This window comes from Stegostoma tigrinum, chromosome 7 (genome assembly GCF_030684315.1).
Source record: "Stegostoma tigrinum isolate sSteTig4 chromosome 7, sSteTig4.hap1, whole genome shotgun sequence".
Taxonomy (NCBI): domain Eukaryota; kingdom Metazoa; phylum Chordata; class Chondrichthyes; order Orectolobiformes; family Stegostomatidae; genus Stegostoma; species Stegostoma tigrinum.
The window spans coordinates 41,063,545-41,091,227 of record NC_081360.1 but is presented as its reverse complement, the minus strand read 5'-3'; the positions used below and the strand labels follow the sequence as shown (position 1 = coordinate 41,091,227).

At 37.7% G+C, this 27,683-nt stretch overlaps 1 protein-coding gene across 4 annotated transcripts in view; it reads right to left on the bottom strand.

Annotated features, from left to right (window-relative positions):
* Positions 1-374: 374 nt before the first annotated feature.
* The window catches only part of nckap1 (NCK-associated protein 1), a 197,991-nt gene continuing 170,682 nt past the window's right edge, over positions 375-27,683 (bottom strand). For all 4 annotated transcript variants that reach the window (XM_048534158.2, XM_048534159.2, XM_048534160.2 and 1 more), the window contains 6 exons: positions 25,792-25,872; positions 24,152-24,245; positions 17,784-17,900; positions 13,491-13,600; positions 2,107-2,196; positions 375-1,323 (listed from right to left, as the gene is read on the bottom strand). In XM_048534158.2, coding sequence (XP_048390115.1) covers positions 1,207-1,323; positions 2,107-2,196; positions 13,491-13,600; positions 17,784-17,900; positions 24,152-24,245; positions 25,792-25,872 — 609 coding nt within the window. In that variant the 3' untranslated portion in view covers positions 375-1,206. The remainder of the gene's footprint in view (positions 1,324-2,106; positions 2,197-13,490; positions 13,601-17,783; positions 17,901-24,151; positions 24,246-25,791; positions 25,873-27,683) is intronic.

The following is a 27,683-nucleotide window of genomic DNA, read 5'->3' as shown; positions in this document are numbered from 1 at the left end:
TTGGAAAACCTTCCACTACCAAAGTGGACATTTTGGGCACAACTATTCCTGAGGTAACGTAGTTATAGGCTTTTAATGTGGAAAGGATACTTAGTTAGACTGAAAAAAATGGAATGCGTAACTCTTTGCATTTGAGTAATTTCCAAGTCACAGTACATTTACAATCCAAAGTAAATGCTAGGTCAGCCTCTTCGATTTAGTGCCTCAGTTTTACCCATTTTACATTAATATTCGATAATTCAACTGGTATTGAACCAAACTCAATCTACACTTTAGATTAACTGAATAACTAACCATTTACACATATGCAACATTCTTTGTCAAAATCAAGTAGGTATTACATTTAAACAAATAGACATTCTTTGTTGTGAATGTGAAGTAACCTGATGTTTTATTGTTTGTTATGGAAGATACACTAAAACTTGAAAAATGTAAAACATATAAAAGAGATTAAGGGCTGCCATTTTATCAATATGTGATAAATATTCATACAGTCATACCATACAACAGGGTACAATGGTAGTGTGAATTTCAACAACCTCTCCACTGAAGTTAGTTTTATAAAAAAAAATTATACTATGCTTTATACAAACATCACTTCTGTTGTTCATAGGGTAATGTGCAGTGGATTGCTAGAATTGTTTTTGGATATTTCAGCATTCCTATAGAATTTGTAGATATTACATAATGTATTCCATCAGAGTAACTAATATAGCAATTATTTAAAATTAAAGGAACTAGAATTATCATAATAAATCCACATAAATGCAAATAATAACCCAGCCATCCCATTTACTGTCAAAGAAGAATGACAAGAACAAATCTTTTTCTTGCCTTATCTGAAATAATTTACACACAGAAGGAAGCAAGGACATCTTCAAAAAGCAACTTTCCTCTGCATCTCAGTACAGCTTTCAGAAAAATGTCTTCAATTCAGCTGTCTGTTGTACATAACTTCTTTTAAAAAAATGCAATCAACATTATAGTGTAATTTAAACAAATTAGCTGCTAAAGTAAAATCATTCTGCTTTTCCACTATTCAGCAAATCATCAAGCATATCAATAACATAATATAAACCACTGGTCTACAATGTACGTTTATGAAAAATGATTCAGTCTCATAACTATAAAGTGAAACAATTCCACAGTTGTTAGCTTTTGAATCAGCACTGCAGAACATTTAAATTGCCTCTATTAAACAACAACTTATGCAGAAGATGTGACACTTTGCTTGTAGACAGCATGGTAAGCATTTCGCAGGAGGACATAAGGAAAGCAAGATTCCAGCAAGTCCATTGTCAGGAAAGGAGACTCTTGTACAATCTGAGGAAAATTCCAACCATATGTCAGCGATAATTATATACAATGTGACATTTCAATCAGTCTTTCAAATAACCAAAGTAGGCCAGACTGTTGCTATGCTCATACAGAGGAACAAACAAACCACAAGAAGCCACAACAAAACTTGTATTGGCAGCCCAGCAAAACCACCATAAATATTACAAACACTTTATCTTTAACAGATCACGCTGTAAAAGTGCAAAGTTAAAATAAACAATGTGGGTAATTTTTCAAATACAGACAAGCTGGATGTTTACAGATGGGCTCATGACATAAAACAGGACTGCCAAATGCAAGCAATTACCCTGGGTATCTAAATTTGACTGAATCGAAATATATTTGCAATACAATTCTACTTGCTAGCAATGACCTCTCAAAAATCAGGAAACAAAGCTTGTAGGTTGTTTTTAAAAAAAGCGCAACCTGATTTACTGTACTAGGATAGGATTATGATTACAAACAATGATGCATTCTGTGACTAATTACAATAAGAGATAGGCCACCGTAGTATTGTTCACATGATGTCAATGGACCTCAAAAGTACCAGGTCATTGGAATTTGATGGAGCTACAAATAACCCTATAATCATCAAATTCAGGTTGTAAAAGTATTTTGAAAACAAGATTATTCCAATAAGTTCCAGCTGAACATTTGGCACATGCCCAGTGGGGACATCTTTTCTCAGTAATTTTATGAAATTTCTACACTTTTAACATGACTGTACATAATCTTAAATACCTACCAACACAATACCTTGACACTCACCATATCAAGCAATAGATAAACAGATTCTCTGTTTCTGGTAGTGGTTTTGTCGGTCTCTTGTCCTATTTTTAGCAAACTTGAAGATGCAAGCTGTTGGGAAAAGGAGATCAGCTAAAATATACTTAGTATATTTTTTTCAAACAGAGCGCAGTTTTAACAAAATGGTGTTGATAAACAATTTAGGCATATTAAGTGTCAGAATAACTAAAATAAATTTTGGAAAAATCCAGACAAATCAAAGTATGATAAAATGGCCACTTAGTCAAATAAAAGTTCCGTACATAAGTAAACAGCATCGAAGAAAAGAAAACAAGGAATCAGAAGTACAAATTTAGTTTAAAGATTATGATGCAGCAACCATTGCAGAGACCTGACTGCTAGCTATGGTGTAGGCTTAACTATTCTCGGCTCATAGAATTGTGAGTAAGCTCAGGAGACACGGGAAAGGATAAAGTGAGACGATAAATTTGAATGATATAACAGCAATAGTTTCAGGATTTGAGGCAGTGTAAACACTATGAGACAACAGGAACAGAAATAAGTGCAAAACACTGACAGAAATTGTCCAAAAACTTCCTGGTAACAGTGATACATTGGGAGGTAGTCTATAAATATAGGCATTAGGGATGTTTATACAAGAACCATGTGGTTGCAATGGGAGACTTCCATTTCCACCCTGATTGGAAGAATCAGAAAATCTTACAATATTAAGTCATTAAATTCTAGTTAGCATTCGATCTGTTTTCTACATTGGTGTTTTAGAACAGGCTGTGTGAAAGGCCACCTAAGATTTTAAGATAAAGTGTTGGGGCTGCAGCTGTTCACTTTATATATTAATGAGCTGGATGAAGGGACTGGGAGCATTCTGGTGAAGTTTGCTGATGATACACAGTTAGGTGGACAGGCAGGTAGTACGGAGGTGGTGGGGAGGCTGCAGAAAGATATAGACAGTTTAGGAGAGTGGCCCAGGAAATGACTGATGAAATTCAACGTGAGCAAATGCGAAGTCTTGCACTTTGGAAAAAAAAATACAGGCATGGATTATTTTCTAAATGGTGAGAAAATTAATAAAGCTAAAGTACAAAGGGATCTGGGAGTGTTAGTCCAGGATTCCCTAAAGGTTAACTTGCAAGTTGAGTCTGTGATTAAAAAGGCAAATGTAATATTGTCATTTACCTCAAGAGGGCTGGAATATAAAAGCAACGATGCACTTCGGAGACTATATAAAGCTCTAGTTAGGCCCCATTTAAAATACTGTGTCCAATTTTGGGCCCCACATCTCAGGAAGGACATACTGGCACTGGAGCGCGTCCAGCGGAGATTCACACGCATGATCCCCGGAATGGTAGGCCTAACATACAATGAACGGCTGAGGATCCTGGGATTGTATTTGTTAGAGTTTAGAAGGTTGAGGGGAGTTATAATAGAAACTTACAAGATAATGCCTGGCTTAGAAAGGGTGGATGCTGGGAAGTTGTTTCTGTTAGTGGGGGGGAGACTAGGACCCGTGGACACAGCCTTAGAATTAGAGGGGGTCGATTCAGAACGGAAATGAGGAGACATTTCTTCAGCCAGAGTGTGGTGGGCCTGTGGAATTCATTGCCATGGAGCGCAGTGGAAGCTGGGATGTTAAATGTCTTCAAGGCAGAGATTAATAAATTCTTGATCTTGCGGGGAATTAAGGGCTACGGGGAGAGTGCGGGTGGTAGAGTTGAAATGCCCATCAGCCACGATTAAATGGTGGAGTGGACTCGATGGGCCAAATGGCCTTACTTCCACTCCTATGTCTTAAGATCCTACTGATAAATTAAAGGCCAAAAGTCAGAGGCATCTTGTGAACAGTGACCCAGAAGATAACTGAATATAGCCAAGAACTGTAAAATCTTTGAAGGCCAATGAAAGCATCTTTACTGCGACAATGTTTCTTTATCTCAGAATTTCCAGGTTTTGTTCCTCAAAATATGAACACAATCTGGAAAATGCTATATAAAGCTGCCCATGTGTAACAACAGGCTTAAAAATAATAATTTTCTTGAGTCTGGCTTTGTGACTTGCTTATAGTCATAAAACATGGCAAGTGTTCTCCCGTCCAAGTTGAAAAGGTAGGTTTACATCTCATGAGTTCAACATTATTTTAAAACTAAACATTTCCGTAAAATATGTCTGTCACAACCGAAGCTCCAAATACTGAAGAAAAAATGCTCCAAACTATCAATTTCATTCAATGATAAGGTCTTTATGTAGAATTCAAATTTTGTTTTAACATAATAACTGGTTGTTCTTGGGGTTATCAAAGTTTGCACAGTGGTGTACCCATTGGAATTAAACTGCTTTGAAACTCTAGACTTCTTCACCAATAGAATCAATGATGACCTATTCTTTCAATTCAGCACAGAGCTTCGCTAAAACATTTCCAATGAAATCTAACGAACTTTCAATTTTAGTATACAGAATGGTTTTCAATAATAAGTTTGTCAAATGTTTATCCCCATTACTTGGTAACACTTAACCAATTTCATCATTTAAACCCTACTACGCCATCTCCATCGCATGCTGTTCCATCCTTTTCTTGGCCAAGGAAAGGCCAATGAAGTTGCGTAGAGTAATTGTGAAGTGAAAAGCAGAAAACTAAACCCCATTTCTGAAGAAGGGTCTTGATCCGAAATGGCAACTTTCCTGCTCCTCTGATGCTGCCATGACTGCCGTGTTTCTCCAGCTCCATACTGTGTTATCACTGACTCCAGCATCTGCAGTTCTTGCTATCTCGGAAAATATCAGTCTTGTTTTTTACCTTTATTCATTCACAGGATAAGGGTGTCACTGGCTAGGCAGATTTATTGCTCATCCCTAATTGCCCAGAAGGCAGTTAAGAATCAACCACATTGCAGTCGGTCTGGAGTCACACGTAGGCCAGACCAGGTAAGAATTGCAGTTTCCTTCCCTTAAGGACATCAGTGAACCCAACGGGTTTTTCCAACATTCGACAATGGATTCACTATCATCATTGGACTCTTAATTCCAGATATTCTTGAATGCAAATTCCACCATCTGCCATGGCAGGATTCAAACTTGGGTCCCCAGAATGTTATCTGGGTCTCTGGATTAATAGTCCAGCGATAATACCATCAGGCCATCGCCTCCCCATGTTGTGCAACATATATGACAAGGGCATTTGGAAAATCAGAGAAAGCCCATTTAATTAATCAAAAGTACCATGGTATTTTAGCTCAAAGTCCTAATTGAAGAAATTAGAGAGCTAAAGTATCCCTGAAAGCAGAATTAACAGAAGAAAGGCATTTGTAAAAAGACCAGAGACAACAGAATATTCCAGAAAATAGTCTGTGCAAAATTGGAGAGATTAGATTGAAATTTATTGCTTCTCATTAATTGGGTTTATATTAATGGGCCTTGTCTTTATTTAAAGAGCATTCCAGTAGAATTTAGACCAGTTAGGGAGTAATTAGTAGTCTAAGGGACAATTGCCTGTTTCACTAATTATGTTGATTTGTTCATTATTGGGTTAAATAAATAAATTGTTTCTCATTACTCAAAGTGGAGATCAGGGATTTTCTCTTTAACCACACTTTTAATATATTACGAGAGGAAAGATAAGCTTGTCTGGGTGTTTTGGGGATAATAATTAGAGGGGAAAATCCGACTCCAGTCATAACAGATTGGTGCTTGTGTTTTACTTTAATCCGCAGTATGGTTCGGCCATTCCCAGTCGAAACACATTCCATTCTTTCCATGCAAGTTGTACCCAATTCTTTCCAAACTTCCAGTGCTATTCCCATCCTGCTCTTGCCAGTCCCAACTCTCGCATCAGGTCTCTTGTAGAAACAATTGCTCTAGCCAGGTTAATATTACTGTACAGTTCTCTTCACCTGCTGCTGCTTTTGCTCTCCTCCATCCTTACCAATCCCACAATCAACATCACCACTATCAGGAAGCGCATACACCACATGCTCCAGTCCTCCGCACATCCTGCATGCTTCTGTACATGACAGGTTCTGCCCACAATTCAATCCACTGATTTTTAAAACATAGCTGATTCTGAGGGGGCCTGGCAGGACAGATGTGGAGAGTTATTTTTCTTCATTCATTAACAGGATGAGGGTGTCGCTAGCTAGGCATCATTTACAGCCCATCCCTAATTGCCCAGACAGCAGGTAAGTATCAACCACATTGCTGTGGGTCTGCAGTCACACATAGGCCAGGCCACGTGAGAATGGCAGTTCTCCTCCCTAAAGGACATCAGTGAACCAGACGAGTTTTTCCCAACAACTGACAATGGATTCACGGGCATCGTTAGATTCTTAATTCCAGATATTTTTATTGAAACCAAATTCTACCATCTGCCACGGTGGGATACGAACCCGGCTCCCCAGAATGTTATGTGGGTCTCTGGATTAACTGTCCAGCGATAAGATCACTAGGCCACTGTCTCCCTTTATGGGGAAGTCTACAGCCAGAAGGCATAATCTCAGAGTGAAGAGTCACCCATTCAAAACAAGATGAGAACGATATTTTTCACCAAAGGTGGTGAATCTGTGGAATTATTTACCGTGGAGGGCTGTGGAGGCTGAATTGTCAAGTATATGCAAGGCTGAGATAGACAGATTTCCAATCATTAAGAGTTATGACAATAAGGCAGGGAAGTAGAGTTGAGGATTATTAATTAGCCACCAAATCATTGAATGGTAGAGTGGACTCAATAGACCTACTTCTGCTCCTACACTGATTAGACAATGGTCAATGAGAATAACCCATACTGACAAAAACTAAGCATTATAATGAATCTGATATTAGGATTGAGAGAGAGGGGAGTGGCAAGCTTTTAAATTTAAGAATGGCAAACAAAGAGATGACAAATGATTTGATCACAGTAAATTGGAAACTATTACTGATTACTGTGGAATATATTCAAAAGGAAACAGTCATAAAAATAAAAGTACATATCACAAAAAGCCAAAGTCTCCACTTGTAGAATTGAAACAATGACAGAGAAATGAGTAAAAGACAAGTTTAAAGAATAGGCTCTCACAAACAGAACTAAAGAGCCAGCAGAGAGCTATAAAAACAAGCAAAGAAACTAATTGGTGCAAAAGGGGAAAAAATTTAAAAGGGACATCAAAACTAAAACAATTTTTAAGAATGTTAAGAGAAAAAAAATCACAATAAAAAGGACAATTAGAGCCCATTACAGCAGGTGAAATTATAATAAACAGTAAGGAAATGGGTAGGCTTGATAAGTGAATATCTTATCTGTTTTCAAACTGGAGGAACATAGAAGATTTAATGCCCAAGTGAAAATGGCAGCAATAACTACAGCATTCAAACTCTCAAATTCTAGGGGTTAATGGCTTCTACCCACATGGCATTAAGAAATTAATGTGGAAGTTGTAAATGCATTAGACACAGGTTTCCAGACCACTAGATTTGGGATTTGTGCCTTTGCATGGAACGTTATAATTGTCACAGCATTATTTAAAAATATGATTGTTCTTTCATAAGATTTGCATGTACTCATTCCGTTATGTTTTACAACTTGATGTTTGTTTTTCAATGATGGGCACTAGATTTTGCCTCAAATATTTAAATAGGGAGGAAGGGAGAAACTAGATAACTATAAGACTATTCGTATATTGTCATTTTTATAGAAATGATGGGAATCTCAGAGATGCTGAGCACTTGGACAATCTTAGCTGATCCATTTCCATCACATGGACATGTGCAGCTTCATAAGCAGTTCAAAAACCTGATACCACTCAGGACAAAGCAACACCACACCCAACATTTTGAACCTTTACACCCTCCAGGACCAACACACAGTAGTTGATTCACACAGATGCCACGAAGGTTCCTTATGCAGCCCCTTCCAAATCCCCTAGCTTCTATCAACCAGGACAAGGGCATCAGATGCATGGGAATACCATCACCTCCAAGCCACAATAACTCAGAATCCAGGTTTGGAAACGTATTTTCATTCCTTCATTGTCTCTGGGTCAAAATCCTGGACCTCTCTTCCTAATACACTGTTGGTGCACCTGCATGAGACAGAATGCTGCAGGTCAAGAAAACAGCTCAGCACCTTTGTCCAAGGGCAAATAGAGATGGGAAATAAATGCTGGCCTTAGCAGTAATGGCCACATCTTGTGCACAACTAAATGAAAACAATATTTTGGTGATCATCTAATGATTTCAAACTACATGAAGCACTATGAATGCAAAAGATTAAGTTTAAATGACATAACATCACTTTTCTAACACAACAATGGTGAACAGTACTACCTAATTCAATATTTACAACATATTAAATGTAAAATTCAGCACTCTATGCTTCACAACTGGCATAGTGGTGATGAAACAGCTGCAATTAGTTTTGCTTGCAATGATTTTCTCGTTATTTGTTCAAATAAAAAAAAGTATAAAGCAAGTCTAAATTGTTGCTGTCGAAAGCATGGATGCAGAGTTGTTAGGTAGATATACTGCAATCAGAAAGAAAAAGTGGTTGGAAAGTGAAATATTTGAGGCAAAATCTAGTGCCCATCACTGAAAAACAAACATCAAGTTGCAAAACATAATGGAATGAATACATGCTAGTCTTATGAAAGAACAATCATATTTTGCACAGCCATGAAGGGGTATCAACAGTATCCTCTTTTACATACAGTTCATTCATTCATTAGGGCATTTTACCCATTGGCAAAAGCAGAAGTTAGTGAACACATTGAAGAAACACCAGGACCAAAACTTTGCTTGGTACTAGACTATTCAGGTACAGCTTCTATTAAAACAAAGTGTCGAAGGAAAACATAATGACATCCTACAGGAGAATAACCTTGTTGAAAATGAAAGCAACACCAGTGCAATGATCATTAAGTAGCAGATTTGACAGGCAGTGAGAAATACTTAATGAAAACATGTTCATCCCTCCTATTTATTGAAGGTCATCACTAATTAAAGGTACACAACATGATTCACTAAAACGGTCCCAAACCATCAGTATTTTTGCACTATCCCCTCTTATTCTGATGAGACAATGGCTAGCCAATAATCAATGGGGCTGGAAAACTGAAGGGGCAAAAAAGTAAAAAGCTTGCATTCATATTATTACTCAGTATATCCTAAATGAATTAGAACCAACATATTGTTTTCAGAAGCACCTGAATAGGCAAATAATGCAGCAAAACAAAGCTGAGTTAGCAGGATTATCATTAATGTCTGGGTGAAGGAAAACCTGCACCAGTTTAAAGATCAGTCAAGATGATGGCTAACAATGTGCTAATAGCAACCTTCAATATTTTAATTCACTAAAGACGGTATGTGCAAGTCAAAACAAACAATGTTTTAAAAAAGTGATTAGTCCCCTGTAATATGATATGGTTTGCAAGTTTGAATGCAAATATGAAACACTGGAAAACATTTATCGACTGCTTAACACTTGTAGGGGTGACCAATGTGCAAAATAAAGAATGAGGGTACTGAACAACAGTGGCAAAAATCTGTACTGGCTCCTTATGTCTACGATAGAGAACAATGCACCAGCCAAATAAAAGTTTCTGAGAAAATTGGAGTGAAGAGCTAGTTTTAGCAAATTAGAAGATCAAGTTGGAAAAAAAATCTGAACATATTTCTCTTACTCGGCATGCTGAACAAGATGGCTACTCTGTTGGCACTTATTAAAGAAACTGCATTGAGACATTTTCATAGTGCAAGAATTCTTTTACATTTTCCCACAGGCTTTGGAGCTATACAATTGGTGTGAACACAGTGAAAACACCAATGAAAGCAATTTCTGTACTATTTTAAAAAAAACATAAATTTGAGGTAGCTAGGCAATTTAAATTTTATTTTTATCCCACCTACTAATAAGAGTAGAAACATGAAGAAGTAAATGGCAACAGAATGTAGAAAAGGAGAATAGAAGGATACATTGACTCTAGATAAACACATATCTGATCCAACACAGAATTCCAAAATACCAAACTACTTCACAGTCACTCCATTACACACAAACTGATCCAACCATAACATTTAAAAATAAATCTTGGTCCAAGCATAAAATGCCACTATTAACCAGGTTTTTAATACCACACTACATATAGTCAAAGAACTGCTAAATTTTATGAAGAGACAGTAGCACAATTTAGAATCTAATCACTTAGGTTAAAAAGTGTTGTTTAGACTGAATTACTGAATGAATTCACTGTACATAAATTTTAAAACATTACCTTGTGGTTTTTTAATGAATGGTTAAATTGGCTGCGCTAACAGTTTTCAAATATTTGCAAAATGGCTATTTTTATCAGCAGTTTATGGAAATCCTGATTTAAACATAATCCTTATTCAAGCATAACATTTCTTGGCGGAGCAATTTTGTGTTTATAATGACTTGATCCACTCCATGACAGGAGAGAAAAAGCTCTCAACTCTCTAACAGCAAAATCACAAATTACTAAGATCTCAAGTGGACCACATTAACTATCCTTCAGTTCCCCTCTATGCATCCTACTTATATCTCATGTAATATTTGCTATCAAGGGCAATCTTCACGCTCATTATTATTTTTCTTATAGAAATTATTTCAGCATGATAATCACCCTCTGTTTTGGCACATGACATCTCAGGGCCTTCGTCTGCGTCAGCAAGACAATAGATAAAGTTAAAATAGTAGTAACAAAATAATGTTTAGCAAAATAATAATGTATAATTCTAAGAAATATTTTAGGAAGACAATTTTTTAAAAATTTCTAATTCAAAGCAAGTATAAGCAAATGTACATGAAACTCCCAAACACACAGAAGGATGTCCCACCTAGTTCCTTCAATCAACTGTTATTTAACTGAGCTAATAGTGTAACCTATTTGCAATAGTAGTTTTTAGCAAACGTGATAGAAGGCCTTACATGTAACCCAGCAGTATGTTTAAGGAGGATTTAGACTGCTGCCACTCTCAACTGTTGAGCTTTCTTGATTTCAAATGTACTGTTTCAGAAAAGATGGGAGTCAGTTGAGATGTTACGAAAAGCATATTACTTTGGGAAATTATTTCAAACATATCTAATATGCAAGTGGAACTCAAACTTGCAAACCGACTTCTGGGAGATGGGCTTAGGAAAATGGCGTGGCAACATTATGAACTAGACAACCATCAAAAGAACTGCACTCAGATTGCAAATCTTCCTAAGACCCTACCACCTTAAAATGTAGCATTGGACGTAAAAACAGTATAGCTTTACTAGTTATCACTACAGTATGGTACATGTGAAAGTTACTCAATAATTTATAGTGCAAGTATATTAACTAGCCAGTGATTTCTTTAATTTTCTTGCCCAATTTGTAGAATTTGCAAACTCAAATGAATGAATGAAAAAGTTAATGTCACGTGTATCTAGGGAGATACAGTGAAAAGTGTTCTGTCGTCACAATAAGGCACCATTTCGAGGTACCAAAGAATTAAAAGAAAGTACTTAAATATTATTTGAGTTCATTTTTCTTGGCTAAGGTCCCAAACACAGCTCCAGGGCTTCTGCAAGGTCACAGCTCGTGGCCCAGCATAGCCAGGAGCACCCCCCCGCTCTGGGCTCTGACACCACTGCAGTTACAGCTCATGCTCCAGGTTTACTGCAGCCAAAAATTTCACCCCGGCACCATTCCTCTTGCCCATTAGCCAGGAGTCACTGCTGACATCGCTCCAGCCAACAACTCCAGTGAAGCATCCAAGAAGCTGGGCCATCAAATCACTAATTTCATTTATGTAAATTTTCTCCTTACTTCAAAGTGTGCTGAATGCAGCCTTTTTCATTACGAGGAAAAGAAAATCAGTGAATGCAATAACAGCAAAAATCAGCATCTCTGGTTGTCATACAAAAAGGGACATTTTAAAAATGCAACAAGTGGACAGCAAAAGGAAAAGAATGAAATGAGAATTTCCCATAATTAATCTTCAAGTTTATAAATAAATCTATGAATTGCATCATCTCCCATTTTTCCAATGATGCTAACCTTTCCTTTGCAGCTGGACAGTCAGCATTCCTTCAAAAGGCAGCACCTTACACTTCCTGGATTACAGTGAAGCACACCCACAATAAACAGAATTTTTTAAAACCTTAGTGCAAGATCAACATACATTATAGGTCCCTGGGTTTGTAAGACAACTCAATGAATTGGAGCTTTTTGACTTAAAACAGTCACACTTTCAATTTGCAAGTTAAAGATTATTTAATGAAGGGTTAAAGGACACAAAGAAAGATTCGTACTCATGTCATAACCTTTCACATTTTTACAAGTGCCAATGAATTATTTTTGAAGTAAAATAAAACAACTGTGGATGGTAGATAGCTGAAGCAAACTGAGACAAAAATTGTTTTAGAAATTCAGGTCTGGCATCATCTATGGAGAGAAAACAGAAGTTAATGTTTCGAATCCAGTAACCCTTCCTCAAAACTCCAAGAAGAGTCATTAGACTCGAAACATTAACTCTGTTTTCCCTACACAAACGCTGCCAGACTCATTGAATTTCTCCAGGAACTTCTGTTTTTAAGTTATTTTTGAAGTGTTATTATTATTGTGTAAAAGCTGCAATCGTACTGTACACCAAAATTTCATAAACAACAAATTAGGTGTTTCACTTGATAATTAATGCAGAATGGTTGTGCTAGTTGAGAATAATTGTTGGCAGGGGAACCTGAAGTTAGTTATGATCCATTACATCCACCTTAACAGCAGATCTCAGCTGACTGGATCTGATACATAACACAGAACTGCAGTTCAGTACTGAACTATCATTTTGGACTATATGCTCTAGTCATAAAATGTATCTTGGACTGGTAACCTTCTAGGATAACAGTAAGATTACTGAATCAAACTATAACTCCTATGTGATAAACTTTGAAAATAAGAAACTGTATAGTGGCAAGTTATTAGTTTATTACTTCTCCATTACCATTGTGCACCTTTTGATATGCCTATACCAAAAAATATTAACTGGGGCTAGCAAAGGGTTAAGGAGGTTGCTGCCAAACAAAACATTTTTGGCTTCCAAAAATATCACCACTGTTCCAATAGAGAAAACTGGATAATAACAAGACAGCATCTCCCTTACATTTTGATTTCTTACCGAGAGAACAATAATTAAAGCACTGGAATGACGATACAGTACGGATAGAAAATGCAATTTAACTTTTTTCTCGCTGCAAGTTTGATTTATGCCAGGCAGGAATCGAGGTGATAATAATAACCTGAAATTGGGTAAGGGAACTTTGCTGTACATTTTGATATACCTAGTCTTGTTACTTGCCTTTCAGCTTTGAATTGTTACATAGTATTGAATTGAAGTGGTCATCTGAACTTAAAACAAATAACAACTGGAATTCTACTTACAGCAAGGAATTCTTTAAGACGGTCTTCGATGCTTCCTTTATGAATGGTAAACAAGGCAGCAGCAATTTGGTTTATAGCTTTGGCCAAACAATGAATATTGTTGCAATGCCCTGCATAATTAAAAAGAAAATTTCTTTTGAAGTAACAATAAGCATAACAGGTTAAGTGAATTCCTTCTGTGAAGTACATAGCATCCACTCCTGTTAATCTTTTTAGCTGTCCTAAATTTGAGATGACAAGGTAATAGATTAATTACAAGAACAGCAATAGAAAATGCTCAAAACTTCTTTTACTAGTTTAGTTGGATTTCAAAACCCTGTTAACCATACCAGATAAATGACACTTCATCCTCCAAGTGGATGAAAAAACACATTCTGAAAAGTTGAAACATAGTGAGATCACACTGGAAGCATTGGCCTTTCTCTTTTTCAGATGACTGATTTTCTTCCCAGTCTTAATTCTCCCATTTCCAGTTTCTTAAAATGATCATTTTAATGGTATATCATGTATTCTGCACCACTTGCAATATTTATAGGATTTTTAACAAGTTAATTTTGTGTTTTTCTGGAAGAGCAGCTGTACAGCACAAAATGGTCCCGCTTCCCATCACTCAGGATCTTTACATGTCACTATTCATCTTTTCAGGATTTTGCTCTATATAGGTTTAAATAAGTCAGTCAACCATATGCAAAAAGTAGAAGAACAATGCTTTCTTATGGACAGCAAATAAAACCAACATCACCACCCTCTATTAAATGATCAACTTTTGGAAGCCTACTACATAAAGGCACAGTGTAATAATGACTGCACTGGATTGCAGATTTTCATGTGGTATATAAAGAAACTCCATTTCTTGAAGACGGCCTCGCTCATTTCATTGTATGTTATCCTTTGCTGTTCTGAAATTTACCCCACTGAAAATATTAGGCTATGCTGCACTGATACCCAGTTTTGGGTAGATCTACTGCCTTCTGCTCATGTAAATGGCACATTTTTATCATACTAGCTCAAGACCTAAATACTCAGCTGCCTCAAACACAGCAAAGATGAGTGGAAGGATCACAACTGTTCACAATCTCAGTAAACGATTTAGATGTAGGTACCAGTTGTAATATTTCCAAATTTGCTGATGACATGCAAGAATGCATGCTGCAAGGAGACCTCAAGAGGACTTGGATAGGCTAAGTGAATGAGCAAGAATGTAACAGATGGACCATAACGTGAACAAGTGTGAAGTTAAAAGCTTTGGTATAAAAATTGAAGACAGAATGCTGGGACATGTTAGTCTGTAAAGGCTTTTAAGCATCCTTATTCATGGACCATTAAAAGCTAGCATGCAGGTGAAACAATCCAAAGGAAGGCACATGCTATGTTGGCTTCATCATAAGGGGATCTGAATAGAGGAGTAGGTTCAATAGGCTTAACAACTTCCTCCTGTTCTTACATCCTACTTCCAACCATGTTTCTTTGTTTATGCACTGAAATAAAACTGTTAGGGATTAAGTATTGTCTTATAAACCATTTGATGTCCAAGTGAGTGTGTGCAAAAATCAGCATGAAATCAAACATACTCATGCAGCAAAGGGTGTAGACAACTTTTCACGCTTGCTTTACTGGACTCCCCCACTACATGGTATCCTCAACTGTTTAGGACAGTTAGCAAATCCTCCTTGGGAAGAGATGGGCAAATGCCTTCAATGGCATGAACTAAAGATGATATTTTTAACATACTGAAGCTGTGCCTTAACTATGCTTTCTGAGAATGTATGGATAGTTTGTTGGTGTCATAAAACAGCATAAATTGGAGTCCATCATGAGTTGACAGAAATTTTCCCTCCATGAACCAAAGAGGTGTAAAGTCATCCCCTTAGTACCTGCTCTAACACCTGTCTAGAATTTGTGTGAATAACATGAACATGTTCTTCAGCTGGGGCAGCAATGAGAAGTTGATAATAAAAGCAAAGTACTGCAGATGCTGGAAATCGTATATAAGAAAAAAGAAAGTGCTGCTGAAACTCACCAGGTCTGGCAGTGTCTGTGGAGAAAGAGAGTTCTGAACGAGAGTCACATTGAGCTCGAAATGTTAACCTGGTTTATCTCCACAGATGCTAGTGAGATACTGATACTGTTCCAAATAAACAGCCCAACTAATTCCACACCTGGATATGACCTGATTCCATGGTAAGACATACTGACATAATAAAGGCTGTCTATAGTCACTTACCTGCACAATTCTGTGTCGTATGTGGTGAGATAAAGCAATGTACAATTTTATGAACTGAATAAGTTACCTTCTTAAATGTAATGGTAGCAGGAAAGTATTGGAAGAAAAGAACGCGAAAGAAAATATCAAGAGTGCCAGAACAAATTAACCCGAAATATTTAACACTAGTTCTGTTTTCCTTCTGACATATATATATAAGGCTCACCTGGCACTCAATTTATCAAGATGGTAAAAGCTCAATTATATAGGTTGGGAAGGACAGTACTTATGATCTTTTGAGATACTGGTTGACTATCCTAATAGGCACTAACTAGGTTGTATATTGATAAAACTGAAGAGTTGTTTGGAGATTTGCACTTTGGAAAGCCCAGCACAGTTAGTTCAGTATATTAATAAAGCTTAGAGCATAATAAAACAGAGGCTTTAATAAGCTATGGGGAGGTAAGAAGAAACACTAAACACATGACATTTTTAAATTTTTGGTAGGAAACATTTGTACATTTCTTTTATTCATACACTTACAGCATGAATGACAAAACAAAATGAATTTATAGTAATCTTACTGTGAATTAAAACTATATGGTATCCAATGCAGACAATTAACTTGCACTTAATTTTAACCTACATTTCTACACACTGATCCTTTGCACTTGGTATCCTCGCACTGAATTTTTGACCAAGTGCTACAACTTTGGGTGTGTATGGATATTCTTGAGGATTGTCCCACAAGCCCACCTGAAGATGGTAGCCATTGTCCAGAATAAGAGTAGAATCAGGGTCAGAGATGCTTACTTTTGTTGAAGTACCAAGTGGAACCATGAGCAGGGAGTGATGTCAGCAACTTTTTAAAAAATATTCTCTCACTCATACACACAAGGTCTGAATGCGCAAACTTCCCAATGTAAATCTTCCAAGTATCTTAGAGGATAACCTACAAACCATCTCCACCATTTGAACAACTCCCTTTCATCAGTTTGATAATACCCAAAGTAATGAGACACTGATTACAAATATGTGTGTGTGGACAACTTAGGTGAGACAAAAATATCTTGTGGACCAGCTACTGGTCCTACTTAATCTGCTTTTGCTTGACAATGAACAAAAATAGTTAATGGGCAGTTGATGGCGGGTTCCAAGCTGGAGAGTTTCAGCGTCTGTGAAGAGAAAATCAGAGTCAACGTTTCAGGTCCAGTGACTTTTCCTCAGGGCGTTTCTCAGTTCTGACGAAGGGTCATCAGACCCAAAATGTTGACTCTGATTTTAGAACACAGAACATAGAACAATACAGCGCAGAACAGGCCCTTCGGCCCTTGATGTTGTGCCGACCTGTGAACTAATCTAAGCCCCTCTCCCTACTCTATCCCATCATCATCCATCCGCTTATCCACGGACTGTTTAAATGCCCCTAATGTGGCTGAGTTAACTACATTGGCAGGCAGGGCGTTCCACACCCTTACCACTCTCTGAGTAAAGTAAATTTTCTCTCCACAGATGCTGCCAGACCTGCTGAGCTTTTCTAGCAATTTCTTTTTCGTTCCGGATTTACAGCATCCACTGTTCTTGTGGTTTTTATTGGAGAGTTTCAGTCTTTGGTAACTCAGCTGCTTCCCCTGCTTGTCTTCAGCCCTGAAGTGTTGAAAATCTGACTTGCAAGGTTGTATAATGCAACATGAATCTAAAGTCAGCAGGTCTGGAAGCAGCTGCAAAGAGAAATCAGAATTAACGTTTTGGGTCCGGTGACCCTTCCTCAGAACAGGGTTCTAAGGAAAGGTCACTGGACCCAAAATGTTAACTCTGATTTCTCTTCACAGATGCTGCCAAACCTGCTGAGGTTTTCCAGCAACTTCTATTTCCATTTCTGATTTACAGCATCCACTGTTCTTCAAGCTTTTATGAATCTAAACTTAAGCGGTTCATCTTTATAATACTTTGAACACCAAATCCATTTCTAATATATGAATAACATGATAACAGCAGACACACAATATTATAAAGAAAGCAAATAAAACCACAATTTTTGCATTCATCACTTTGCCCTCAATACACCATTCTAGAGGATCAGTATTTACCTTCAATAGCAGGACTATACTGAGACATAACATTACTGGCTAGAGTTGGAAGCGACACAGCAACAAATACCATGAGGAGGCAGGCAATTTTATATTCCTCCTCTGGACTAATGTTCTCTGTAAAGATTGAAAGAAAACATTAATTAAAGCAAGAATTTGTAACAAGCACAAAACAATTACTTAAATTCACATGTACTCATTCTTTATGAAACTGTTCCAATAAAAATGCCAAATAAACCTGCCAAGCTATTTACACCACATGAGCAGTACTCAAATGCATCAATGCCAGTAAGTTTTGTGCTGCAATATCTATTAATTCTGATGAAAGATCATCAATCTCAGACATTATTTGCATTGCTCTTCTCAGATGCCGCCAAACTCACTTAAGTACTTCCAACATTATTATTATACATGTACATTTTTTAGCAAACACAACGTATGTATAATCATTGCCCGAATGTTCAGGTGACGAGTACGTAGTCAACACGGCCCAGCTGACTACAGCGATATCATAGAGCATTGTTGAAAAAAAGTCCTGGAAATAAAAGGAAAATGAAGGAAAACTAAGACTAATGTGCAAGTATTGGTGTAAAATTTGTGAAAGACAGATATACTTTAGCAAGCTAAGTACAGCTTGCATCTTTCTTTACATATGACTTGAGACCCATTAAGAATTACAACTTCTTCTCCAAATTTTAAGAGGTAAATATTTGGGAAACTAGTCCCTAAAGGATAGAATTCAACTGGTAACTTGTGTTAGCAAAGGTACATTATTTTACTTTGAATTTTGCACTACTATTGAGCCTTTTTGCAGGGACAGCTATGGAAAGGTCAATAATTACGGACCGACAAATGGAAAATTTCTCCACTGCTTATTTATTAAATGCACCCACTGTCCTTGTAACAGGAAGTTACAGGTTTGTTTAAAATTTAATTAAGTCTAACTTGCAGAGGTCATAAGTAAATATTTATAGACACACTGATACCCAGGTAAAATTTCCAACTTGTCTAAAAGACAGAAACCAGAGTGCGAATCATGGTGAAGAGCTTCAGAATTGAATGAATATTTCTCTATGCAGCATACAGTTATAGATCAACAACTTCAAGAACAGTTGCACAGTAAACTCCTATACTCCCTAAATGAAAATAAAAGCAAGAATTTTGTCTGTGCTTGTAAACGGATTTATGATTTCACAACACCTATTAGGCGAACAACCTCACACAGAATGCAACTCTTTCAGAATACTTCCTTTAGTACACCATTTCTTTCTCTCTTCGTTTTGTGAGCATAGACAGCCATGTTTCTGTCAAGTTATGGGCAGAAAAACAGAAAAGGAAAAGTTTTAATCTCACGAACCTGGGCTGACTTAAACAAGATTTAAAATAAAATAACAAGTTTGCAGAAGATACAAAGATAGATGGAGTGGCAGATAGTATTGGGGAAGTGATGAGGTTGCAGAACGATTCAGAAGCTAGGAGTGTGGGCAATGAAGTGGCAGATGAAAAAAAATGCAGGGAAGTGAGAGTTTATGTACTTTGGTAGGAAGAAGTGACACAGATTCTTTTCCAAACAGGGAGAGGCCTCTGAAACCTGAAACACACTGGGACTTGAGGGCCCTAGTTCTGAGTTCTCTTAAGGTTCAGTTGGCATTTGGAAGGCAAATGCAACATGAGCATTCATTTCAAGAGGGCTAGAATACTACAGCACAGGTGTACTGCTGAGATTGTATAAGTCTTTCAATTTCGAAATCTCCCCAACCTCATCCCATGCGTAATGCTTCCTCTCATTCCTGCCTCCTTGACTTGACACAACCTGTCCATCCTTTTTCACACCTATCTGCCCCATCCTTGCCAAAAACCAAACTTCAGGCCCCCCTACCCATATCCACCTATCACCATTACACTTACCTTCCCCCAGACCAAACACCCCCCATTTATTTCTGGTCACAAACACAGGTGCAAACCCGAAATATCCACTTTCTTGGTCCTCTGAGGGTGTGAACTGCTGCATTCCTCCAGCTGCACACTGTATTGACTCTGACTACAGCATGTGTAGTTCTTGCTATCTGAAAGGCTCTGGTCAAACCGCATTTAGCATACTGAGAGCAGTTTCGGGCCCTGTATCTAAGGAGAGCCATGCTAGCCTTGGAGGTGGTTCAGAGGAGGTTTACAAAAATGATCCTCGGGATGAAGGGCTTGTCATGAGAAGCAGTTGAGGACTCAATGGAGTTTAAAATGGAGATTATGGAGAATGTGACTGAAGCTTACAGAATCCTGAGAGACTTGGATAGAGTGGACGTAGAGATGATGTTTTCACCAGTATAAGAGAGTAGAATCTGAGGGCACAGCCTCAGAGTGAAGGGATAAGGCTTTACCACTGAGATAAGGAGGAATTTCTTCATCCTGATGGTTAATCTGTGGAACTCATTACCTCAGAGGGCTGTGGTTTCCAAGTCATTGAGTATACGTAAGACATAAATAGATACGTTCTTGAATAGTAAGGGGGTCGAGGTATGGGGAGAAAGCAGAGGAATGGGATTGAGAAATACATCAGCCATCATCGAACGATCGCAGACTTGTTGGGATGAATGGCCTAATTCTGCTCCTATATCTTATGGGAAGTACCACTTTCCACTGTACCAGCTAATGTTGCACTTCTGTAGATTTTAGTTCACTTTTTAAAATATACAATATAATTTGAGTAAATTCTGAGAAACAAAGAAAATGTGACACACATTCATATGCATTTTGTCTCGAAAGTTGTGATGGAAACCGGTCATTCTACTTGCTGTTTCAATGTACATAAAATTCACCTTGAGTCAATTTTTCACTGATGCCAATTGACTGGAAAAGATTGAACGAAACTGATTTACTGGAATGTGCCAGCTAGCTTCGGCTTGGAGAGGGAAGTGGAGGGAAAGCTGGAAATTGGGGTACAGTCTCAAGTCGGAGATAGAGAGAAATTTCTTCACTCTAAAGGTTACTAGTCTTGGAATTATCTTCCAAAGAGGACTGTGGATATTTCTTAATGAACATATTCGAACTAAGAAAGGCTGATTTTTAATGTCTGAGGAAATTGAAGGATATGGGGAGGTAGTGAGGAAGTGGAAATAAAATTGACGATTGGTCATCATTGTTTCAAATCGTAGAGCAGGCAGGAGTTGTCATGATCTTCTGTTCCTATTTCTTCTGTTCATGTGGAGTAATGCAAGCAATTCCAATGTAAATGAAGTATGTCAATAACAAAGCGTGGAGCTGGATGAACACAGCAGGCCAAGCAGCATCTCAGGAGCACAAAAGCTGACGTTTCGGGCCTGAAACGTCAGTTTTTGCGCTCCTGAGATGCTGCTTGGCCCGCTGTGTTTATCCAGCTCCACACTCTGTTATCTTGGATTCTCAAGCATCTGCAGTTCCCATTATCTCTAAATGAAGTACATCAATGCTTTAGAGTGAATATAGTGAGAATTGAAGAGAATGGTTCCAGGGATGAGGAATTTCAGCTGCACAGGCAGATTGGAGAAGCTCTGCTTTGTCTCTGTCAAGAACAGAACAATAAGGGGAGACATGGTAGAGATGTTTAAAACCATGAGAGGTTATGCACAGTACATATAAATTATTCTGCTGGCAGCAAGGTTGGGAATCAGAAGATGCAGATGTGAAGTGATTTGCAAAGAGTCAACATGAACAATAAAATTTTCTTTTAAGAAATGGCGAGGAAGTTGGGTAGTGTAACTGGCAGAATTGTCACTGTTGACACTGAACATGAACACAATAAGCCAAGAAGAAAATTTGTATTACAGAAACAAATTTGAAAAAAATCACTCATGAAAATATCTGTTTGTTTGCGGTTTATTTTGTAGAAATAAAGCTGGACAGAAAATGACTGGCTCAACACAATGACTCACCAGTCTACAAAAGGAAATGAGTTGAAATGCAGTGTTTTTGTTTCTCACAGGTATGCAGCTTTGCAAACTAATGAACTATTAACTCATATAGATAACATTGATTGAAACCAATTCCTTAGTTACTTGTGTTCAATTTACAAATAATTTTCCAATGTGTTTACATATTAAAAAAACTAAAGCAAATTGATTATAACTAACATTGTGTGTGCAAGAATGAATGGTTCTAGCAGATGCAAATACTGTCTGTCTATCTCTTTCTCCTTCATATGTGGCTAAAAAGCACAATTTTCTGTGAAATTTGTCCCATTTCCATACAGTTTCTACTTAGGTTAGTTCCAGAAGTATTTGTTCAGATCCGTGCACATGCAACACACAGTCTTCTTTTATCAACTATTTGCTCTCCTTTATTTGGCATTTAGCCTTGCAGTCAACACCAAATTAAAGCAGAATTAAATGAAATGTGTTAATGACACTGACTATGAGACACTTGTAAATAGTTTTGGAAAAAGATTTAGGCACACTTAATTTTAGGAAATGTCTTTTCATGCCAACCAAACATTTTCTATTAAACAGTAAAGCTTTAAAAATCCTATAGTTAATACTACATCTCCAAAGCCAGAAACTCAAATCTAAGTTTTAGTGATACTGGCATCAAATAATTTACTTCTGCCAAGAAGTAGGAGGAAGAGAAGCCCACTTGGCCCATCAAACCTGTTCCAAGACTCAATAAGATTGTGGCTGATCTAACTGTAATGCCAACTCTACATTCCTGTCTACCCTACATAACTCTAGCCAAATCTAAATTTATCTAACTCAGTCGTGAATATATTCAATGACCAAGCCATACTGTACTCCTGGGAAGAGAAATCCACAAATCAATGGCTCAGGTGAAGAAATGTTTATCTCAATCTTCAATAGGAGACCTCAATTTGAAACTTGTATATTTCCTCACAAGAAGGGACATTTTTTCTGCAGCCTGTGACGTCCACTCAGGATTTCACTTGTTTCAATTTGATCACCTCTTGTTCTTCCCAAGTTCAATAGGTATAGGCTAAACTTGCTCAATGTTTACTCATGCGGAACCTCAATAAATGCTTTGCTGAAGTCCATACAGACGTCTGCTGCTCTGCCTTTAATCTACTTTGTCACTTCTTCAAAAAACTCAAACAAGTTAGTGAGACACAACTGCCAAAGCACCATGCCGTGGTGACTATCCTTAATTAGTCCTCGTCTTCCCAAATGCATGTAAATTCTGTCCCTCAGAATCTCCACCAACAACTTACCCACCATCGACACAAGGCTCACTGGTCTATAGTTCCCTGGTGTTTCCTTACAGCTTTTCTTAAATAATGGCACCACATTAGCCAACCTCTATTCTTCCAGAACCTCACCCGTGGCAATCGAGATTACAAATATCTCACCAAGAACCTCAGCAATCTTTTCCCTAGCTTCCCAAAAAGTTCTGGGAAACAACTGATCAGGTCCCAGAGATTTAGCTACCTTTATATGTTTTATAACCTCCAGCACATCATCTTCTATAAACAAGATATCACTATTTATTTCTCCAAGTACCCTAGCCTCCATATCCTTCTCCACAGTAAATACTGACATGAAACATTCATTTACAATCTCACCCATCTCCTACAGTTCTACACATTAATGGCTACTTTGATTTTTAAGGGGCCCTATTCCAAGGATTCACTCAATCCCAGTTGTCTATACCTGACATATGCCTCTTCCTTTATCCTGACAAGAGCTTCAATTTTTCTGGTCATCCAGCATTCCCTACACCTCCTAGCCTTGCCCTTCACACTAGCAGGTACATATTGTTGCTGAACTCTCATTATCTCATTTTTAAAGGTCTCCCACTTCCCAATCACCCCTTTACCTGCGAATAGTCTCCTCCAGTCAACTTTTGAATGCCCTGCTTAATACCACCAAACCTTGCCTCAATCCAATTTAGAACTTTAACTTGTTGATCAGTTCTATCCTTTTCCATGAATATTTTAAAACCAATAGAATTATGATCCGATTCAACTACACCCTTGGACAACTGTCTGTGTGGAGTTTGTACATTCTCCCTGTGTCTGTGTGGGTTTCCTGTGGATCCTACAGTTCAAAGATATGCAGGTTAAGTAAATCAGCCATGTTAAATTGTCCACAGCGTGCAGTGATGTGCAGACTAGGTGGATTAGCATGGAAAATGCAAGGTTTCTGGAATACGGTTGGCGTAGTGAGTCTGGGTGGAAAGTTCTTTTGGAGGGTCAGTGTGGACTTGAACAGCTGAATAGCCTGTTTCCACACTGTAGGGATTGTACAAAATGTCCTATCTAACATTTTGAATCTGCACTAGAATTCCACCCCCCACTTCACCACCACCACCAAAAATTAAGTAGATCTCCTAAATGAAATCATGAGAAGTCTCCTCTTCGAAGATGCATTGATTTGCCCTGTAGCACATACCTGACTTCTGTGATGACAGCGCTACCACCAATGCTGGGTCAATTTCACATGGTAAACCAGATGCTGAAGAAAGCTCATACACATTCATTGCAACCTGTGAATTTTAAGAAACCACTTTTACAGACAAACAATCCAAATATCTTAGTAAGGAAGCTATTTAAACAAAATATATATTTTTAATCTCTTTAAAAACAAAATATACATATCTAATCCGATCCAATCCAAAACATAACAATAACAATATTTAATCATAACATATTCAAGCTAAATCCCCATTTAATTGTTGATAGGAGTCTCAATTGTGGCTTCAGTAAAATGGTTGGACATGGAGCAAAGGTGGTGGTAGGAAATTTGAGAATCAATCTACTTACTTTGTAGGTGTCTTACTGTTGCTATGTTTGGCTATATCCATTTTGTTGCAATTAGTTAATACAATTATGTGTGATTGAGATGCTTGTACTGAAGTTATGGTTGCCCATTCTCCAGGATGGACTGGAGTAATCAGGAATTAAAGATTAATCTCCATTGTATGCTTACATAGGTAACACAGGATACAAATTATAGCGGCAATGAAAGAAAGTTATTAAACAGTATTCTTTGCACACTTTGCTGATAAAAAAGATCAGATGTGGTACAAGGCCTATCTGATTTTTCAAGAAACAAACAATTAAGTACTAATCTGCTCTCTTTCCTGTTAGGCTGGGAAGGCTATGCACCACAAGTACGCATGCTGAGTAACATGAGAGGTCACGTGATGACAGCTTCAGGAATACATGCATAGTAAGCTGACATCCCTACCCATTGCCAGTTGGATATGTTCACGGTATATTTATTTAGTTAACCAGAGAGTGCTTGGCAAGTACAGTTGAATCATTTAAGAATGATTTAATTAGTAGTTGGACTAGTATTATTGGAGTTCAGTTGCTTATTTGCTTAGTTACTCCCTAACAGCCAACAACATTTGCTAAGGTCAATTTCTTGCATTTAACAGCTTTTCCCCAATGCAATTATTTACAATAGGGATTCAATTAAAAATATCAAAATGAAAAAGCATCATTCAAGAATCATGGTAAGAAGACATAGCATTTACAGACAGGAGGTGTCTGTGTGGAGTTTGTACATTCTCCCTGTGTCTGTGTGGGTTTCCTGTGGATCCTACAGTTCAAAGATATGCAGGTTAAGTAAATCAGCCATGTTAAATTGTTAAATTAAATAGACAGCATTTGTAAGAGTTATGTCGATAAATGTAGCATATTAACTGACTTAAAATCTTACAGAAATTAAATGCGTCAAATATAGTAATTGGTTTTCTATAGACTACAGTCCTACATAATCAGCACAAAAACAATTGACCCCAAACAGGTTATGCATGCATAAACATTTGAGTCATTAAACGCAAGGTTACAAACTATTCCTTTCATATCTGGAGAAACTGCAAGTTTGGCAGCGTCTGCAGAAAGTGAAACAGAGTTAACATTTTGGCCAGGTAGGACTCTTCAGAATTTCTCCAGCTCTGAAATGTCATACCATACTCAAAATGTTAACTCTCTTTCTCTCTTCACTGTCAGACCTGTAGAATTTCTCCAGCTTTCTCTGTTTGTTTCAGAGTTCTAGCATCAGCAGTGTTTTGCTTAATTTACCTTCATATCAGTTTCCCTCGGAATGTGGTCCTTGAAGTCTTCAACTGAACTCACAAGGAAAGGAATGTGGCATGACAGGACCTAGGGAAGAAAAATATTCAACTTACTCGATTTCAACTAAAAGGACAGTTCTGTATTAACTGTTTTTCTGGCTGATATTAGAGCTCCAGGATTTAACAGTACTGGAAAGGAGATACTGGTACCATGAGGCACTTAAAGGAGGATCTCAGAATCAGCATACAGCAGAATTCTGGAAATAACTTGCTATGATGATGGAAGGTGTCAAGAATTAGAACTTCAAAAAGAAGCTAAATGAGCATTTGAAGAAAATGAACTTGCAAAGTGACAGGATAGTGCGAGGAACTGACTGGATTGCTTCAAACAGCTGGCATAGATTTCATAGGCCAAATGGTCTCCTCCTACACTATATTGACAGCATATCTATGAGAATCCAATGTGCATGTTTCTGGGGTGCAAGATTACTGGGAATGGGATTTAGAAATTCCACAACGTACAGGGAGACAACTCTGTACCATTTGTATTGATGGGAGAATGGTCTGGTTTAGTAAAGGGTGCACAAGTCATAGAGCTTGGGGATGGTGCAACTAAGAGTTGATGAGTATTTCAACACGAAGGAGCTCGGGTGAATCTTGTGAAATCTGCACCATTTTGGGTCATCATTCTGCAGTATGGCATGTGCTTTACCTGAAATTCCAGACTCTGCCAGATCTTGATAGCAACTGAAAGAAATAGCCAATGATTCTTGATGCAGCTGATCGGTCAGTGGCAGCATTACATATTAAGCAATTTCAACAACATACAGGCTGGAAGTGCCATCAAGAATCAGCAAGCGAGTAGAGAAAGGCAGTAACAGCTGTAATTGTGAAAGAAATCTGAGAACCATGGGCTTCAGACAAGAACAGCTACACTACTTTGCTTATTCAACATTGCATTTAGTCTGTAATTAGTTGCAGATATACCTGATCAGCTTTTCCCTTGCAAGGTCAATTCAAAAGTCAATATACCCAAAGCGACAATGGACCAATCTGAAACCAAACACCCCCAAGAGACAATGGACCAGCCTGCTCAAGAGTGGCAAATACTTTAGTATGAAGTAGCCAATGCGTCATTTGCTAATGTTACTTTAGCATATGCACAATGTTCCAACCAGGTAAGAGGTGAACTGGCTCCTTTCTGCTCAACTTTCTTGATTGGTGACAAATATTTTAGTTCTTTTTGCACAAGGCTACAGCAACTTTTTTTCAAGTTGAGTGAGGTAAATTTTCTTTGCCATGACCAAAAAGGAACCAATAAGCACATTTTTCTTGAGTTAAAGAAAAAGCAAACTTATGCACTGTTAAATGTGAGGAAAGTAATAGCAAACATTTAGCGTTTATACAGTCACCGAGAGCATACACAGGTACTAAGTTTGATGGGAATAGTGTCCAAAACAAAAGAAAGAGAGAGAGAATAAATGGCAATATAGTCCTTTGGTTGACTTTGAGTTGTAAGGTTATACCTGGAAGCTCATTAGCTGCTTTTCTGGATGCATCAATAGTAGCAAATACTATAGGTGTTGAAAATTCTTGCCACTATGACTTTTATTCTGTTATTATTTCTGTGGGAATATTTTCTGAGAGGAGAAGATGGAGGCAGCACAGTCTCTTCAATTATATGCCAAAATGCTCTCAAAACCTCCCTGGAATGCTGTGAATTTCTAAGAAGTGGGTCTGTCTAGGACAGCTGTTATATTAATATACAGCAATGTTAATGGATTACTAAAACCATGATGGGTTTTGATGGGCACCCGGATTGTAGGGACCCATTTCACAATCCTGAGGGTGATTTGCATATTTTCTCACCTCCACTGTGAAAGGTGTCTTTGCATTTTT